At 32.3% G+C, this 18771-nt stretch overlaps 1 protein-coding gene across 1 annotated transcript in view; it reads left to right on the forward strand.

Annotated features, from left to right (window-relative positions):
* The window catches only part of LOC124543328 (SCY1-like protein 2), a 194895-nt gene extending 178089 nt beyond the window's left edge, over positions 1-16806 (forward strand). The window contains exons 6-15 of the mRNA XM_047121518.1: positions 4138-4233; positions 4488-4633; positions 9613-9743; positions 10408-10531; positions 12397-12542; positions 12680-12845; positions 12919-13168; positions 13628-13764; positions 15973-16282; positions 16473-16806. Coding sequence (XP_046977474.1) covers positions 4138-4233; positions 4488-4633; positions 9613-9743; positions 10408-10531; positions 12397-12542; positions 12680-12845; positions 12919-13168; positions 13628-13764; positions 15973-16282; positions 16473-16771 — 1805 coding nt within the window. The 3' untranslated portion in view covers positions 16772-16806. The remainder of the gene's footprint in view (positions 1-4137; positions 4234-4487; positions 4634-9612; positions 9744-10407; positions 10532-12396; positions 12543-12679; positions 12846-12918; positions 13169-13627; positions 13765-15972; positions 16283-16472) is intronic.
* Positions 16807-18771: the final 1965 nt, after the last annotated feature.

The following is an 18771-nucleotide window of genomic DNA, read 5'->3' on the forward strand; positions in this document are numbered from 1 at the left end:
TCTCATCAAAACACTTAAATACAAGACTGAAGCCAAGCAGACTGAAATATTTTGACAACTTTAATATGATTACAGAAACAGTTTTTTCTTTATTCATAACAAAATACAATCTCGTTAAAATGATATATTTTGAATGTGGTATTCTGTTCATAGGGATTAAAATGAAAGTTTTGAAATGAAATTAAAATTATTATGAAGTTTTTTAGATGTCATATAATTGAATTAAGCACGACATGCTGACTTTATACACAATATTTATACAAACATACATACGAGTACATTGGTATACGTAAATACTAATTTGTTGTCCTGTACTTCTTAAGGAAATTCGTTTAGAACATATTAATTTAATCTTGATACTTTAAAACACTTTCAAAAGGTCTAGTGAAATCATGCATCAGAAGTTTGTATATAAGATCTAATACTCGATTTTTCAAATATATCTCTCATCAAAGTGTTCATTATAGCATACTTTTAAATTAAATTGACATTTTAAATGTGTTAGAAGATTCTGATATAAAATTATTGAACACAAGTCTATTTTTGTTTATTATGTTAACAAATAGTACAAGATACAATGAATTTCCAGAATCTTTAAGTTAGACTGTAAAGGTTTTATATATTTATAATTATCTAAAATAATATATCCTTTTAAAAACAATTCAATCTATGCACAGATTGAGGAGCGTTACACGAGTAACTTTGAATGGAATTTAATATTGGCATATTTGGTCAATGCAAAGAGATCCCTAACCGCGCAAGCTTCATATTAAAAGTTCCAAAACACTCAACAAAGTTTTAACATCAGCCATTCATGATTTACTCAATAATGGATACCGTAAATTTAATCTTTTCTTAGTTTCAGAACAGTGCACTCTACTTTTTATGCGATTTTTTTATGTCATTGACTGTTTTCAGGCCGGCCTTTGTTAAATCCAAGCTATCCTTGGCTTGTGCGCAAGCAATTTTACAGTATACAATTGACTAAACATTATAAAATTTAAATAATACTTATAATAGTGTTATAGGTTGGAATTGAATTTCGAGCCCCAAAACGTGAAGATATAAAGACGTTTGAAGCTAACACGAACAATCAAATAAGCATGTATCTAGTAGCAAACTTTAGTATAATATAAAACAAATACACAATCAATGCATATAAAACGAAATTTGAAATTCGTTTCATGCCAGCCAAGGCTTATCATTGAGACAGGAAAGGAGCGACTGAGGATCTCCTCATCATCCTCTTGTAGTCACGTGAGCAGAAATCACCAATAAAAGGAAAACATGTTGCGCCAGGCCAAAATAAAAAAGCATAAGCGATTGGTTATGCAGGTTTTATATAACTTTTAGTTGGAAAACAAGTTTGAAGGCCAGCAGTAGCAGTTCAAAGTTTAAAATTAAAAAGTTGAACAAAAAGAATATCGATATGTGAATACAGGTGGCTATCCAAGCTTATGATACTATACATTTATAGAAGTCTTTTCAAATTGTAAACAACAACAATTGTAAACATTTGTTACAAATTCAGTACTTCCTTTTGGGAAGGTTGTTTTTTAGACTTTCCAGAATACAGAAGGCTACAAAAATGTATAAATGAATCAATCAGATCATGATTTGTACAGTAACTACGTAATCATTATTGGAAAGAAGTACGTTTACGCGACATAGTAGAGTGAACTGGCAAAATGGGAAAAGGGAAAACACTATACGACATCTAGGCGACCTAATCATGTCTTTCTCTTTGTCTCTATATTTTATTAACGGTGTAATTGAAACGAATTAATAATCTTCATTATTTCCATAATTTAATACATAATATTGTATATATGTATATATATATATATATCAAAGCAACTTTATTCCAACCAGATGTCAGAAGACCTTTTCCTTTTTTATTTATAAATAATAAATGTTATATATCATTTTATATCAATAAAGTATTTTGTTTAGTATAAACTCAGGCCTAAGTTTATAAAATATGACTAATACTTGCTCAGATATTTCCCGCCGTGACAAAGATTTAGGTGGTCTAAACACTAGGTTATATCCGCTCTCTCACAGTAACTATATCTTTGATGACACTCGAATGAGATTTAGGTCTGCCTATTGCTAGATAGATACAATATGAATATATTGTGATTTCCATCGAATACCAATATTCGTATGAATTAATTTATACACAATTTGTTGATGTTTCGATATTTCGTGAATGCAAATTACATTCGATTTTCAAAAGCTGTATTAAGTGTATTGCTTGTGAAATAGTTTACAATTAACCGACACACTATAATCCTTCTTTATAGATTATTCTAATTTGATTTCGATGATTTAAATCTATATTACTATATGTATGTATTGATTTTGATAAAACGAACAATTTCAAATAACCATTGTTAAATCTATATTGAATATGCTGTTGTTATTTATTTAATGAATCAATTTTTGTGATTTAATCTGCGGCATATTTGATAAGATTCGGCAAAAATAATGGGTTTAACTTTTTAGGTTTTATTTACATGAACTGAAATGGACATAAATAAGCTTAGGCCAAATTATTTGACTCTGTATGAATCCTTATCATAATTTAATACATTTTAATTCTTAATATATTTATTATTTACAATTTGAACCCATACTTTCGGAAATATCGTTTAATATAAGATGTTCTCTAATTTATTGGAAACTGGGGTGGATAAGGCCTTATGCCATCATAACGCACTCCGTCCACTTTTCCTTTATGTGTATGTACGTGTCTGTGTGTGTACGTGTCTGTACGAGTGTGTGCGTGTGTATATTACATAAATTTGAAATAAACAGAAGTATATATTTATTTCATCATTTCATAGATTACTATCATCTTTATAGATTTTTTTTAAACATCATGCACATCTGCGAGTGTCCCGTCACCGTCGCCCTTTCCGGTCGATCCGTCTTTTATTATTCGGGTTATCAAAGATCTAATAATGTATTATTTTATTTTGTATCGTATTTTGTCATAAGATATTTCCATTTTATTACTTCCTATTGTACACAATGTTTATACTTATACTTAGCTTGCCTTCATTCATCGGCCTCATTAGTCTAGGGGAGATTTTGGTATCCCGAAGACGACGTTACAATCACAATAGAATACGAATTCTAGTTTGGGTGATACTTGTATTTTTACCATTTAAGTGAAATTGGTTCGTTGCATTAAAACAATCCGCTGCTCTTATGATTTACATAAATATTTTTAATCTATGTTTTATATTGATAGCTTTATATTCTGTAAATCCATTTACGATTTGTTTTCAAAAGCTAAGCTGCTAGCTAGTCGATCGAGGACTCTGTCAATAAACATTAAGGAAGCGATGGAAATACGAAGCAATATTAAATTGTTTCGATCGAGACCTATATACTTGTTCATGAGCAACATTCCAAATTTAATAAAGTATGCTATTATATATATTTTATTTCTCAAATAGTATTTATATTATTCATAAACATAATTACGTCATTTGGGTTGTTCTGAGTCTTCTCTAGTTAGAATGTCTTCTTCTGTTTGGCGAATGATGACACAACAATACCTATACATATATAGATATAGTTTCCTTCGACCTAATTTGAATATAAAGCCACGAGGTATACAGACATTAGCTAGCTGTACGTACAGTCGGGTAAGAAAAGGTTTCGTGACTTTAAGATCTATTTTGGTGTGCTCAGTATGAGCGATAATGACATATTGCGTCTCAATAATTTGATGTTTAGATTCATAAGGTACTTAAAGCTTAAGACTTGATAAAGAAATTAATTTAAAAACTGAAAGGTTTTCTTAATCTGACTGTGCGTTAATTGATAATATTAATAAACTTTTCAATTTATGCTGATTTGGTCTGTTTGACAATTTACATTAAATTTAATACATTTACATTAGATTGTCAAAATTAAATTGCAAGTAACTAAATGCAAGTACCTTTAAGTTGAGTAAAAGTTTAAGTTAATATATAAATAAAGATACTTAAAATACAGAGAAACAAAACATTTATTAAATATATGAATGAATAATATATATGTTATAAATATAAGATTACATTATATATTTGTCTTATGAATTAAATTTTATAAAATTTACAAAGATATTTTTTTTCTTTACAGAAACAGTTGTTGGGCTCGATCCAACTGATATGATCGCCGTGCCCCCATGGTCTATAAAAGTAGCCAAGATATGCCAACCTAACCTCGATTACTTAGGTAAGTTCAATTTTTTCTATAATTTGTACAAAAATATATTTATATCGACGTTATTATTGACGTTTATTAACAAAAGTTGTACAATGGAAAACGTACCTAACTTTCCAATTTTCTCTCTCTACGACAACGTTAATTTGACATACGAAATATGTAATCAAATCAAATTCCATAATGCAGCAACTAGACTTTGATAATACAAACGCTTTATATCGTCTATTTGTTAAGATTAAACAGTTATAGCTCTTTATCAACAGCCCCAGAAGTGCAGATAAGTGGACATTGTACAATACTATCCGATATGTTCTCTTTGGGGCTGATAATATGCGCCGTGTTCAACCAAGGGAAGTCGCTACTCCAAGCTAACAACAACCCCATGCTTTACATGAGGCAGATTGAATTTGTGAGTATCGATTTATTCTTAACATAAGGTAAGCCTCACATGTTCAATTACCAAAACAAATCATTGTCCATAAGATAATATTTCCGACATTTATAGTTATCTTAGCGTTAGTTCGTTGGGTAGGTAAAGTTCACACGTCACGTCAGTTAATCTACCGCAAAACAGTAATATTTTGAAGAGTCATTGAGCCTGTATAGATGTAAGTACAAATTTTTGTTCCCAATGTTGGTAGTGCATTGGTGGTTTAATGTATAATAACAGTATTGTGCCAAGAGGTTTGTGCTTGTGAGTACTTACGACCAACAATCGTATACGTTAATACATATTATACGTTGGCCTTTCTGTATTAAATATTAAAAAAATCTTATGATGTTTCTAATTAACAATCTTGGCTTATATCAATCGAATTAAATATTGTTCATTTATAAGTAATATGGATATTGATTGCTATATACCATAAACAATATTCACAAATCCATTAATATGATCCTAACTACTGGACCGAGCCATATTATATTATGATTTAATTAATAACGCTAAGAGACTTCTATACCGTATCAGCCGCTATCAATGGAGTGGAATGGATCATAAATCACTAGCTTTCGCTTGCGGCTTTGCTCGCGTTTCAAGTATTTGTCGTAACGTTTATAATATGTAAATATTGTACCTCTTCCCGAATTTGTTTTAGTTTTTCTTTTTTTGGTGAAGCAAACCAACAACATCATTTTTTTTTTTAATAAATAAATATTAGGCAACATTACATACATTTCTCTGATCCCAATAATAATGGCTAAAGCACTTGTGTTATGGAAAATGAGAAGTAACGACGGTACCACCAAAAACCAGACTCAAGACAACATAGAAAATCAATGTACTTTTTCTACATCGACTCAGCCGGGAATCGGTCCCGCCTCAGAGTGGCGTGCCCATGAAAACCGGTGTACACATTACTCGACCACGGAGGTCATCGAATTTTTATATCTCTATTACAGATTTAAGCTTATAAACTACTAAATGAATATGAAAGAATAATAGTATTGAGTGTTAGTGCAATGAAGCATAAATAAATAGATAAAAGTAATAATATATCCCGACATTGAATTCAAACTTGCTACAGACAGACACAGTGACATTCGCATTTAATAATATGCGTCTATCAATTTTCATGATTGGTTTAAACTTTCTCTAAGAAATATTACTTCTATATGTACTATCTTATAGATAAAGTATCCAAATTTATTTATCTTACTAATATTGTAATTACCAAAGTTCGGATTGATGAATAGATGTATCTTACTCAACCATGCTAGAACGGCCGAACGGATCCGAAAAAATAACCTACAAATAGAATCAAATCGACTCTTTGTATGTTGGATTTTAAATTAACATGGTTATTTTTATTATTAAAGTTATTAATTTCGGGATGTCTTGTTCACGAGTCAGTCTCGTGAACAAGACATCAGACAAGACAGCATTCGTAGACAATGTCGAAATATCGAGCTCCACCAAACAAAAATAAAAAACATGGTAAATACCCCGAAATTAATAATCTTTGTATGTTGTCTTTTACAATTCCTTAATAAACTAATATCCTTAACTAATAACGGAAAATCTGAAATATTTTTTATCCGGAACCGTAGTCTAAACCGGTTAAATATTATTTTTACATCCGTACCTATCCGTATCTGAGTCGCTGAATTTATACTTTTCAGTAAAGTTGCACTGCATTAGTTGCCAGTTATCAAAGTTAGAACTTTTCAGAGGAATAGTTACTATGATTGTGATATACGTATATATATATATATTACATAATATAATTGATTAATTCGCAACAGTTTATCGTTACTGTTCGAAAAATCGAGAGTACTGCATTAATGAAGTTGCAGAAACCTTCAAACCAATTAGTTATATTTGAAATAAAACGTTTGCGTTCTGATAAATTACCAATTAACAAAATACGATAGTTTTTTATTTGTTTATCACATTTACTAATGTTATTTTATTTTATTTTTTTGTTTTTTTTTTATTTAGGAAAAGTGACTAGCTTACTGCGCAACACAAATTATAGTACACAATATGTGTGCTGTGGTGGCAGATTTGACATTACATAAGTCATTTCAGGCGTAGTTTTACATGCTCTTCGAGGCATGGGAGTATTCACACTTCCTACTTTTAGCCTAGGATCGTTTATTGTAATTTTTTGGTAAAAAAAAAAAACAATAACTTTTTATTAGAGTTTGACGCAGGACCTTAGTGTCTTTATATGTATTACCGTTATTGTACCGTAAATTGGCATGCGGCTTTCTTACGATAAAGCTGACTATGCCTTAGCAAAACAAACAAAGTAATATCAATGAAATGTCTTCAAAATCGAAAGTGGTATTTTTCGGAATTGCTATTCAATATAACGCGAATACTGATTACACGAATAAACAATAATTTCTAGAATTTTATTTTTGCTAATTCGTCGTTTATATATTCAATTTTTATTTTATTTAATTATATATCTACGCTTTGATTTTGAGTGCTTTATATATATATATATATATATATATATATATACTTTATAAAATGAAAAAGGTTTTTGATGTGAGGTCCAAAACGCCGCGAGCATTATAAATTCGATATTTAAAATTAACGTATTTTCTTTCCAACATCCCCCATTCTTCATTTCAATTCCTTCCTTACATGATCAAGATATTTGTTAAGCAAACGTATACTACGTAAACAAGTGTATTATTACAAAGCTAATATTAATTAAGACGTGATATAGACACTTTAAATGAGCTACCAATTACAGTGGTGTATATCGATACCCCTAACACTTCAAATTAATTTTGCGGTCTTTTAGACCAGTATTTTTGTTATTAAAAAATTCTGTAACTAAGTAATAAAAGGGTCTATTTTAATACAAGTAGCAGTTTGAATAATAAAAAAAAGGATAATGGGTGCGATGTAAAAACGAAACGTTCGGACTGAGTCGTCTACACATTTTTCATTAGTTAATTAAATTTTAACTTCATAAGGCCAATACGCCTAGCGCGTTTATTAAACCTTTATTACAATATTTTATTAGATTTATTTTCATTAGACTCCAAAAAGTTTTTATACTTTTTTTTTAATACTGTCCTTTCGTATTGTAACATTATGTAAATTACTAGCTTGCTTAGTTTAAAAAGGCAATATGTAGCAGTTTTTCATTATGATTACTCTGCTTTTTCGAATTATCTTTTTATATAGCTACATAAACTTACATTTAGTAAACGTTAAGCGCTCTAATTTAAAAGCATTTATAAATAATAATACTGGAAAAAGTATCAAGAATCCTAAATGTAGCAATCAGAACCACGAAGCGTTTTGTTAATTAAAGGTATCTAAATTGAATGTTCCTGTCTCCTACAGGGGCATAATCTTATTAGAGAAACAACAGAAGTAAACACAACTATGTATATAAAGCAAGCGATCAAAGCGTATTATAAGGATTAATCCAATTAATTTTACAGTGGTGAATGGCTTAAATTCTGTGGTCTGGTGTTAAAAGGGTCAAATTATATTTTTGAATGTAATGGAAAATACATTTTGTCATTTCCCAAATCGTCGAAAAATAATAAAACCAGTGTAAACTAAACATTGTTCTTTTATTTACTATTTATGTTCATTGTTTTTCTAAATACTAAATGTGATATTGGCTCTTTTAGCACCAGGCCACAGATTTGATCACATATGGTTACATTGTATAGCTAATAGAGTACAAACAAAGTATTACAAATCTACACTTCACGATTCAGAGCACCTTATTAAAATATATAAGGATGTCCTTCAAATAATTTTCGTTGTCTCCGACGCTAAAACCCCACATAAATTTAACAGCTATATATTTTTTATAATTGTTGACTTGCCTTTTAAGTTTTTGCTATCCTTTATTTATTAATGTACGTTAAAACAATGTATGAAAAGAAAAAAATAGGATATAGTTTTGTGTCACTAGCGTTAAAATACAAAATTCATTATTTTATCCCATAGATCCCATAGATCAAAACGTTTGTCCTCCTAGTGGGCTGTTAACCTTCGTTTCGATAGAACCAAATTAATGTAGTCTATAAACGAAGTTGTTCCGAACTGTAGTTGCGGCTGTAGTAGTATTTCTGTTCAAAGGAGAACGATGAGAGCCGCCACAAAGATTATAATATAAACGGCCTTCCAATAAACGTTCGATTTGCCCTCTCCTTCTGACATCTATAATTTGACATTCGTAAATAGAAGACAACGAATCATTTGTCCAATACAATATTTAGTAGAAAATTAGTTTAATTCTTTAATGTTCGCGCAATTTAAAGCCTTGTTTCAGAGCTACCGAATAATATTTCGCAAAATAGCGTTAGTTTCGCTCAGTACCGCAGAAGGATTGGCTATTTAATCAAAAACCTTCAGGCTACTTGTCAAATACAGTTGCGAACACAATAGCACTAGAATTGAAAACGAATTTCATGGAGAGAAACGAAACAATTGCATTGTGTTGTGTTGGAACTAGTTAATTTTTAAGCGTAGTCCGTAGTCAACAATTAACCTACCTGCACGACGAATATTAAGTTAGCACGATTTCATGTCTCAAAACGTTTTTATTCTCCCTATGTTTTTCCTCTAATCAAGAGGTATAATTTTCATTAAATCTTTGATGTATGTTCTACATATTATGAACTTATTTGATAAGTAAAACGAGATTAGGATTGCTAGCGTTTTAGCGGTTATGTGGTGGCACTTAAGCCATTTTAGACAATGTAAAAATTAAACTATGCAGTATCAATATGCCGCCAACCACACAGGGGAAGAAACTAAATATAGACACGAATTACACTGGTTCATTCACCCTTCAAGCCAGAAGATAACACAAATTGATCCACACAGGTTGATTTTCAAATGTCCTGTTTATGATAATTTATTAATTGCTTTCGTTCTGTTATATGAGTGTCTGTGAACAGCTGGACCAGCAAGTGAACGCCGTGCTGCCCCGCATACCGCCCGGTCTGCAAGAGGCTGTACAGCGTCTGCTCTCGCGAGACCCCCATCCGCGTCCCTCAACTCAATTGCTGCCGCTCATCAATTACTTTAAGTAATATCCATTCATTTTCTTTTTTTGACTTTTCAAATCGTGTTTTTCCTGATTTTCCTGTTGTGGGAATATTTCATATATATTATTATTATTAATAAGACACACTTCACTAAACACGAAATCACAAGTAGATTATAATCTACTAAAAATTAGTTACGATTCACTATCTTAGGATCTCGTGAGTAATAATGTGACATATATTTTTTTAAATCGTCGTTGAACGAAAATAAGCTCATATATACATATGTCATCGTAAGATATAACGGTGACATATGATTGGTCGCTCTCACAATAAGATCGGCTAATCAGGAAGAGCTGTCGACAGTTGACAATTTGACGCGGGACAGATGGTAATCTAACAGTTTAACTTCGACAAATTACAATATAGAGAAAAATATTACATTAAATTGCAATAATATTTCACGGTTTACAATATTTCGACAGTAACAATCTGCCGAGACAGATTGTAATCTAACGAATTTTGTAATCTTACGGTGACATATATATGTATAATGTATATATATACTTCTTCATATATATTCAATACAATATATATCAATATGTTAAAAGATAATAATAAAAACACCTCTTATTTTTTTGAAGAGAATTATAAATCAATGGATGAAATATAAACAAAAATATGCTTATACACGCATAACCTTAGATGCCAAAGCGAGCCAGCTATACAAGCGATGCAGTTCCTGGATGTCATCAGTATGAAAGACGACGCTCAAAAGATTCACTTCTACAAAGGCCCACTGATTGAGGCCCTGCCGTTCATACCGAAGGTAACAACCGACTTCTACCACTCAGCGTAACGCAGCGCGAATTATATTTTATAACATCTTAAATGGGATTTAACTATGATCTACAGGCAATTTTAAAGATATGCTTTTCTTTTTATTATATAGGTATGAAATGAATTTTCAATTATGTCGCTTAATACGTAAATCATACTATTAATAAACAGACATTATCATTTTTTCTATGACTTATGCTTTCAATAATTCGTTTTGTTTATTTATTATATATTTGTGTGTGTTTGTTAACAATGGCGAAATGATTGTCTATGTTTATAAGATTTTAAATACATAAAACATTACATTGCTTCAAATTTTACTGTTTATGAAACAACGTTTCCTCGAAATAATATCTTGGAAAATTCACGCTACGAACTTTAAAACGACAAACGTAATTATAAATTCAATACTTGTAATAAAATTGCCCTACTATTTATGAATTGTATATTAATTAGTTTTGTAATATTTTAACTATTATAATTTTCGTTAATTTATTTTAAAACAATAAAAACTTGTCAACAAATAATATACGAATATATGAAGAACGAAATACTAGTAACAGATATATATAATAAGCCTGGTCTTTTTTCAGATGCGAATGTTGGCGATTTTTTTTACCAACAGCAGCATGAAACGAACTTTTCCAACATCAATGCGTCCAATGAGTCGCTATATGATTTAAAAAAAAAATTGTTTGCTAAGTTTTTAGCTAAAACATTTCATGACACTGGCAACAATAAAAATAAACATCGATTATATCAATTGTGCCTTTAAGTATGAAGTCAGCAAATCTAAATTTACTTTATTCAAGTGGGCTCTTATACGTACTTAAGATCATATTACGCGATTAAATTGAACAGCTCTACGATTATAGCTTTGAAACGTAAATTATTTCAAGAAAAACATTGCTTTCTCTTACTCTCAAATAAACTTCATTAACAAATGTAGGTACGATGGAATTTACATGTGTTATATAAATAAACAAATTCTTACTTTTATCTTCTCTTATATTCCTGTAAAACATTATCAGTTATGTAATATATATTGAACATAATATTTAAATTTTCTAATAACTCTCAAAACATCTACGAATTCGACATACAATTTATATTTTCGTAACATGAAACTAAAAGTAAGTTATTGCAGATTAAAGTTATTGAGTTTCAACTTTTATTAAGTACTTCGCAAACTCTAGACGAAGTCAATTTCAAAATTTTCGCTCAATTTCAGAACATTTACAACGGTACGAAATCTTATATACAATGATATATCAATCTTGACATTTTTACTTCTTTCGATTCTATAGTGTAAATTTTCTACTAAATAAAGCAACTACTGATTTCGTTAATTAACCAATACCAATTAGTAATAAAAGTTTCTATAAGACTGCTTGAATAAAGTTTATTCCAATTCTAGATTCGGACAATAAAATATTTAACATTATTATAACTACAACTAACATTCTTAGAACCACATAGATATATCAATAACAAGTTTTTCTATTGAAATTATTTGCTGCATCAAATACTTATCTATCTATGTATCTATTTACTTCTATGTATCTTAAATATTTCGGTAAAATACGTCTTTATAAAGTGTATGCTACACACATTATTTATTAAACCCACTTGTCCGTCAGTGTAAACAATACATCGGAAAAGTGTAGCATCTGGAAGGATAGCCTTAAAATAAAAATGTGAAATATTTTTAAATGTTTAATATTCATGTACTTTGCTTGGCTGCGAGCGATGGAATTAAATGCATTTATTTTTGTCTACGAAACGAGCAACAGGTTTCTAACGAAGCGTCTCTAACGGTGCGATCAGTGTTATGAATTATTAATTGCCTTTCAGAAGTTACGTTGGCAGCTTGTTTGGCCAGCTATGGAGTGCGAGGTCAAGTCCCCAGAGATTTTGGGTTCCGTTCTCGGTCCCATTATGTGGATGACGAATGAAGCTTCTCTAGAGGAGTTCGAGAGCTTTATCCTACCAGTTCTAAAGTAAGCCTTGAGTCCTGAAAACTCATATATCATTTCAATAGAGCCTTATACATTTCACCCATATTGTACAATTTATTAATGTAGTTAAATTTACTAACACAGTATATATTAATAAATCGTATTATATTTCAATACAGAAGCGTGGATTTCATGGACTTGATGCAATCACCGAACACTGAGCCCTGTGAGACATTGCTAGAGAATTTGCACTATCTGATAAGTAAGTCCTCGAGGGAGGAGACTAACACCAAAATCATGCCGCTGCTTTACGCCGCTATGGACAACGAGAACAGGCACATACAGGTCTGTTCTGTTCTTCACTAAAAACCTAACGTACGATTAAAACAACACAACTACAATCTCAACTTTTTTACAGACGGCGTCCTTAATTGCCGTACAGAATATAACAGGTTTCATATCCGATAGAGAACTACACAATATAATCCTCACCAAAGTGAAGAATCTGCTCGAGTTGAACCAGAACGATGTGAAAGTTATAAACCTAGTACTAGGTTTCTTTGAGATGGTTCTTCTTCGGCTACACAGAAACCATGTGATGGAAGTCGTCATACCGACGCTTCTTGTCATGAGGCTGAACGATGCTGATATCATAACTCGTGTCGTTAGTAAGTAGACTTTGAAATAATGCAACGATAACTCGAAAAAACTTTACAACTATAACTATTAGGAATATCAATTGATTTGGCTTGATTGATCAATTTGCAACTAATTTATTTCCTTCCAATAATTACTGGCCGAAATGATTTAGCGATTTACCAATCACTACGACTGGGCTTTGTTTAATCGGGTTTCACACAAACTGGTTAGTTCGTATTTTCATTATCATTATTCAGTATCATAGGCATCAATTAATTGTTGTAAAGTTTTTTCTTATTTTCGTTATATTAACCTATATTTTATCGAATCTAGCATAAGCGTTTAAGTGTTGTTAAGGTTTAAATATTAAGTAAATTTAAGTAAAATTTTATGCAGCGGCGAATTTTGCAATGCGATATTTATTGCTGTGCAATGTTTCATTATGTTTATTGTTATTTAAAAGTAATAAGTTGAGACTCTCGTTACAGAGCTTTATAAGTCCATGATATTGGAAACGAGGTTCGATCTGACCACCAATGTGATGGCCACTAAGATGATACCGTCCCTGGCGCCTCAAACGGTCAACCCAACACTTGATCTGGAACAATTCGGCACTCTGATGGAGGTACGTTAATATTTAAATATTTTAAATTCGAACTTTTGCAGCTCTTGGTAATTTTAAACTACCAGTAGTTGCTCTATTTTTATTTCTATTTTTTATTAAAACAGTTAATTTTTCATTTCAATTAAGTGGTAGAATACGGGTAAAAAATAGTGCGTGTGTGACTTGTTCTGAAAACAGCACTTAGATATAATTTCTTATTGAAAATGCATTTTTAATGGTTATTTATTATTCTATGAAATGGATTACATTACGTTGACATAAAGTTATATCGTTTTCAAATGTGTATGTTACCGGATGTCTTAGTTGATAGAAAGTCGATTGCAATAAATAGAATCCTGTGTAAGTTACAAGAAAAAGCTGTACCGCAAAGGATGAAAGATTACGATTCTCTAAAAGGAAACATGTCATTTTAGCAGTAAACTGCGATAGAAATAAAATGTCTTTTTAAAAGACATTTATAATATAAAAAATATATATAATAATATTTATGACCAAGGGATAACATTAAATTCTTATTTTAATTTAAAGTGTGTAAAATCAATTTATTAAAATTAATGTATTCGAATTTCGAAGTTGCTTTTGTAGGAACGTAACCAATATAAATAAAATCTATTTAAAATTCGAAATTATTTTTTCCTTTTTATTTTCATTTTTCCATCTGTAGTGTAAACTATATGATATATTTTGATCGGAATCAGTTTTACTACGATAATTAAAAAAAAGAAATTTAAATTAATCAGAATATGCTTGAATAATGTAAACAACTTTTGAATTAACAGTTTAAAGCTCAGAAGCTGTGAAGAATCTATTTTGTCACATAATTTCTACGCCTCACCATTATATTTATGAAAATGCAATCAGTATATCGTTGTTGGGAAGAAGACCGATAATAGTCTATTAGCATAAATTCAATTTGGTGCTCTATTTACCGGAGACTACGGCGAATCAGTCGTTTAGTACCTCTATACTGTATTAAAAATAAACAATACATATTAAATATTATATCACATATAACAAAAAAACTAAGTAAGTAACAGCCTGTAAATTTCCCACTGCTGGGATAAGGCCTCCTCTTCCATTAAGGAGAGGGTTTGGAACATATTCCACCACGCTGTTCCAATGCGGGTTGGTGGAATGCACATGTGGCAGAATTTCAATGAAATTAGACACATGCAGGTTTCCTCACGATGTTTTCCTTCACCGCCGAGCACGAGATGAATTATAACATAAATTAAGCACATATATGCGTGGTGCTTTCCTGGGTTTGAACCCGGAATCATCGTTTAAGATGCACGCGTTCTAACCACTGGGCTAAATATAAGCCATAATAAAACTACAGTAATTACCTTTCGTTGTAATAATTAAATGATCCTATATTATCTACCAAATTAAATTCAACATCATTATGATTATAAGTTGACTTTAATTAATTCTTTAACAATGACCAAATCGCAAGTGGTTACGATTTTTTGGGAGGATTTTATTCTTTGGCCGAGTTGGAATGTTTTCCGCTAAATATCAAACTGAGCATCAATGCTTTCATACATTATCTAACACTTTAATACCTCTTGTTAGCACTAGTTTATGATATTTAGTTATTAAAATGGCCGTCTTAACCGTAATCGGTCCAAGCTATCATCATCAGCGTAATATTGAAGTCCAAACATAGGTTGTTTAAAGTGCGATTCAGCATTAGGTTACAGTGCTGGTCAAAAATACTACTGAAATCATTTTACTTGATCATAAATACTCATTTAAACGAATCGATAATATTTAAATTACCCACGATATTATATTAACTGGCTCTAATTATGTTTCAATTCTGTTTATAACTTTTGATATTGGTTTTCATAAATGTTTTCGAAACCTTTAAACGATTGATAAAAATTTTAAATTATATACTAGCTGTTACCGCGACCTTGTACGCCTTTGAATATAACAAAAAAATATTGTACCCTAAGTACTACTACTCCCTATTATATAACTTATCTGCCAGTGAAGTCCCGTCCAAATCAGTCCAGCAGTTCCAGAGATTAGCCGGAAAAAAACAGACAGACAGACCGACAAAAATTGTAAAAAATGTTATTTTGGTATATGTACCGTGTATAATACATATACATTGAAAAAGGGGCTATTTTAATATTACAAGCAGACACTCCAATTTTATTATGTGTATAAATGTAATAAACGTAAAAATATTACTTACAGATTATCTATGATATGCTAGAGAACATTGACAAGCATCAACGTAGCCAGCTGAAGGATACAAGTGTGCCTGTGCCCACACCTGAGCGTCGCATCTTCCGCCAGCAGACGAGCACAGATATCATTAACCCTCCACCGTTTAGTATCCCCAATCTACGGGTAGAGAGACGAAAAACGTCCAGTGCTGAAGAAATGGCTCGTAAGAACTCGACCGCCGCGCCTACTACTTCCAAGGCCACCAGTAGCGCCGCGGGAAGTGGTGTCGGTAGTGCTCTCGGTAGTGTCGCCGGTAGTGTCGCTGGCAGTTTTAAGAGTAAGTGTTTATCTATATGAATATACATAGATAGTAATAATTTTTCTAGACACATTTTATTAACAATTCGTAAATACATACATACGTGTATTTTAATTAAGTATATATATTATATATATAATGTGTGTTTTAATTAAGTATATTTATAAAAAAAATATCCATAACTAATGTAATAATTGTAATTTTAAAGGTACAGGGATCGGCCAGTGGTTCTTCGGTTCGAACAACTCTACAAATAACGATGGCAACTTCCTACGTGTTGCAAGCGTCTTTCCTAATCGGCGCTTATCGGATAACACCTTGATGACACCCAAGATTCGCATTGCTCCATCTTGTGCTTCATCTCCAGGAGGAACCCCAGGCGGCACCTCTGGGTTACCGACTCGACGTCATTCCAGCATTGGACCGCAAGAGCGTCGAGGATCTGCTGTAAACTTATCACCACCCACTGTAAGTCGCACGAACGCCACAAACGTTATACATAATTGACTCCTTACATTTACCACATCTTGTATTTAAATGACACGTCATTCAATGGGCAAAAGGAACTATTAGGAGGAATCAGAGGGCTCAGCGCTAACAGCGTCATCAATGCTAATGGTCAAGTGACGCTATTGTTTTGGCAGGTCCGTCAGTACAGAGGACGTGGCGGCTCAGGCTCGAGCCTATCCGTGCCGTCCACCTCACATCACGTTGTAAGTGATGTTAATCATCCACACCCGCCTCGCAACGGTTTCCCGAATCCTCTATTAAATGTCGACTTGGAACGGCTTAAATTGATGTGGACTGTCCTCTTCTGCGATCTCGTCTTCTCCCCATATGGACTGGGAGAGATTGTGTCATTTGCTCATTATCACCATCACACACGTCCATATGCACGAACCTGGTTGGCGTATTTATCACACGTTGCGAACTCTTTCTGTCCAATCATTATATCTCTCATCGTATCATATCGCTAGTACTTCAATTCCTGCGAGAAAACTGAGACCGTAACATCAAGAAATACTGAAGTGATGCATGCTCGTTATATTCTTTTGCAAACGAACTGCGATGCATGACGCCAATCACGTCACTGTATCCACCCGAATCGCTGGAGAGTAGCTTCTCCCGCGCCTATTAATGCTATCGTGCTGCTTAACCTTCGACAATCTGCAAGGACCCTCGTCGAATCTGTGTTTTTATAATTATAATTGGCAACGTAATTGGCATATAAATTTAAAAAGGATGAGATTTTTTTGAAAAAAAGGAAATGTTTTCAAAATTCTAAATTTTATATTCTATACTGACATTGAGTTAAAGTTAGTTGAGAATGTGAATCAAAATCCTTTACGGATCTCAGCACAAAACACGCGGTCGACTGGAGCTCTCGGCTCAACAAGCGCTTAAATATCGTTTTATGTTTCTCTGGGTGTCAAATGATCTTTTCACTGATATCGTGGCTGAGAGCCGAATGATTACCGCTGTCTCATTTACTGTTGCTATTTGTTCTTCTACGCAGCTTGCACGGAGCATGATCGTGAGTATGATGTTCTCTTACATGTTTGTCGTTCAGTCACGACTTCTATATTATCTTCAAATGTGTATGTTATTTTGCGTCACTTAGATGTTGCCCAAACGTAACATTTCCATGATATCTGATACAATTCAAGTGTACAAGATGGCAACATCTCCGTGTACAGAACTGTGTAGTGTAGTTTACTAAATAATTTATATGACGCACAAAAATGTTTACTCGACATGTTTCATACACTAACGTAAATGTATGTATCTACATTTTAAAGCATGTTTGGAAGTATCTTTTAATAATAAGTTTTAGGTACAAACAGAGTCTGTAAACAGTAAGTTAAATTTCAACACCAAGCCAACCTTATCTTAAATAACACGATACCTCCATATCTTTTTCATTTTTTGTAATATTGTTACATAATACATAATAATTTATGCAATCAATATATTTTACGAAGTCTTGCATGAATTTAAATATTTTACAATTTTCAAAACCAATGCAGTGGTTCTCTTATTTTAAGAATTGGTCGTTTTAAAAATATTGTTCATTTGCATGAATTCAAACTGAATTAATAAAGCTACTTACCAATTTTGCATAACAGCAAATACAGTTTCAATAATAACAACAACGAAACTCCTATTTGACGGACATATGCTACAATCTGCCTATAATGTAGGGTGGTTCGATGCCGAATACGTCATCAAGCGTTCCATTCTTGCTGACGTCATCAATGCAGTCGGTCAGGTCAAGACGACCTTCCGCGTGCCTCAGCGGCTCGCAGGGCTCCGGGATTCTTCATCAGCTTAGCAGCGGCATGGTAAGGCATCTTCCGGTAGGCTCTCATGGCAATGTACCGCAGGTGCAACAGCCATGGGGTACGTTACAGGGCGCTACGTCCGCAGGCTACAGCGCTTTACGGCACACGGCTATGGCAGTCAGGAAATGCCCTTCTCTAAATATCACACTAACCCGTTAAGCGGTC

Source organism: Vanessa cardui, chromosome Z (assembly GCF_905220365.1).
Source record: "Vanessa cardui chromosome Z, ilVanCard2.1, whole genome shotgun sequence".
In the NCBI taxonomy this organism is placed as follows: domain Eukaryota; kingdom Metazoa; phylum Arthropoda; class Insecta; order Lepidoptera; family Nymphalidae; genus Vanessa; species Vanessa cardui.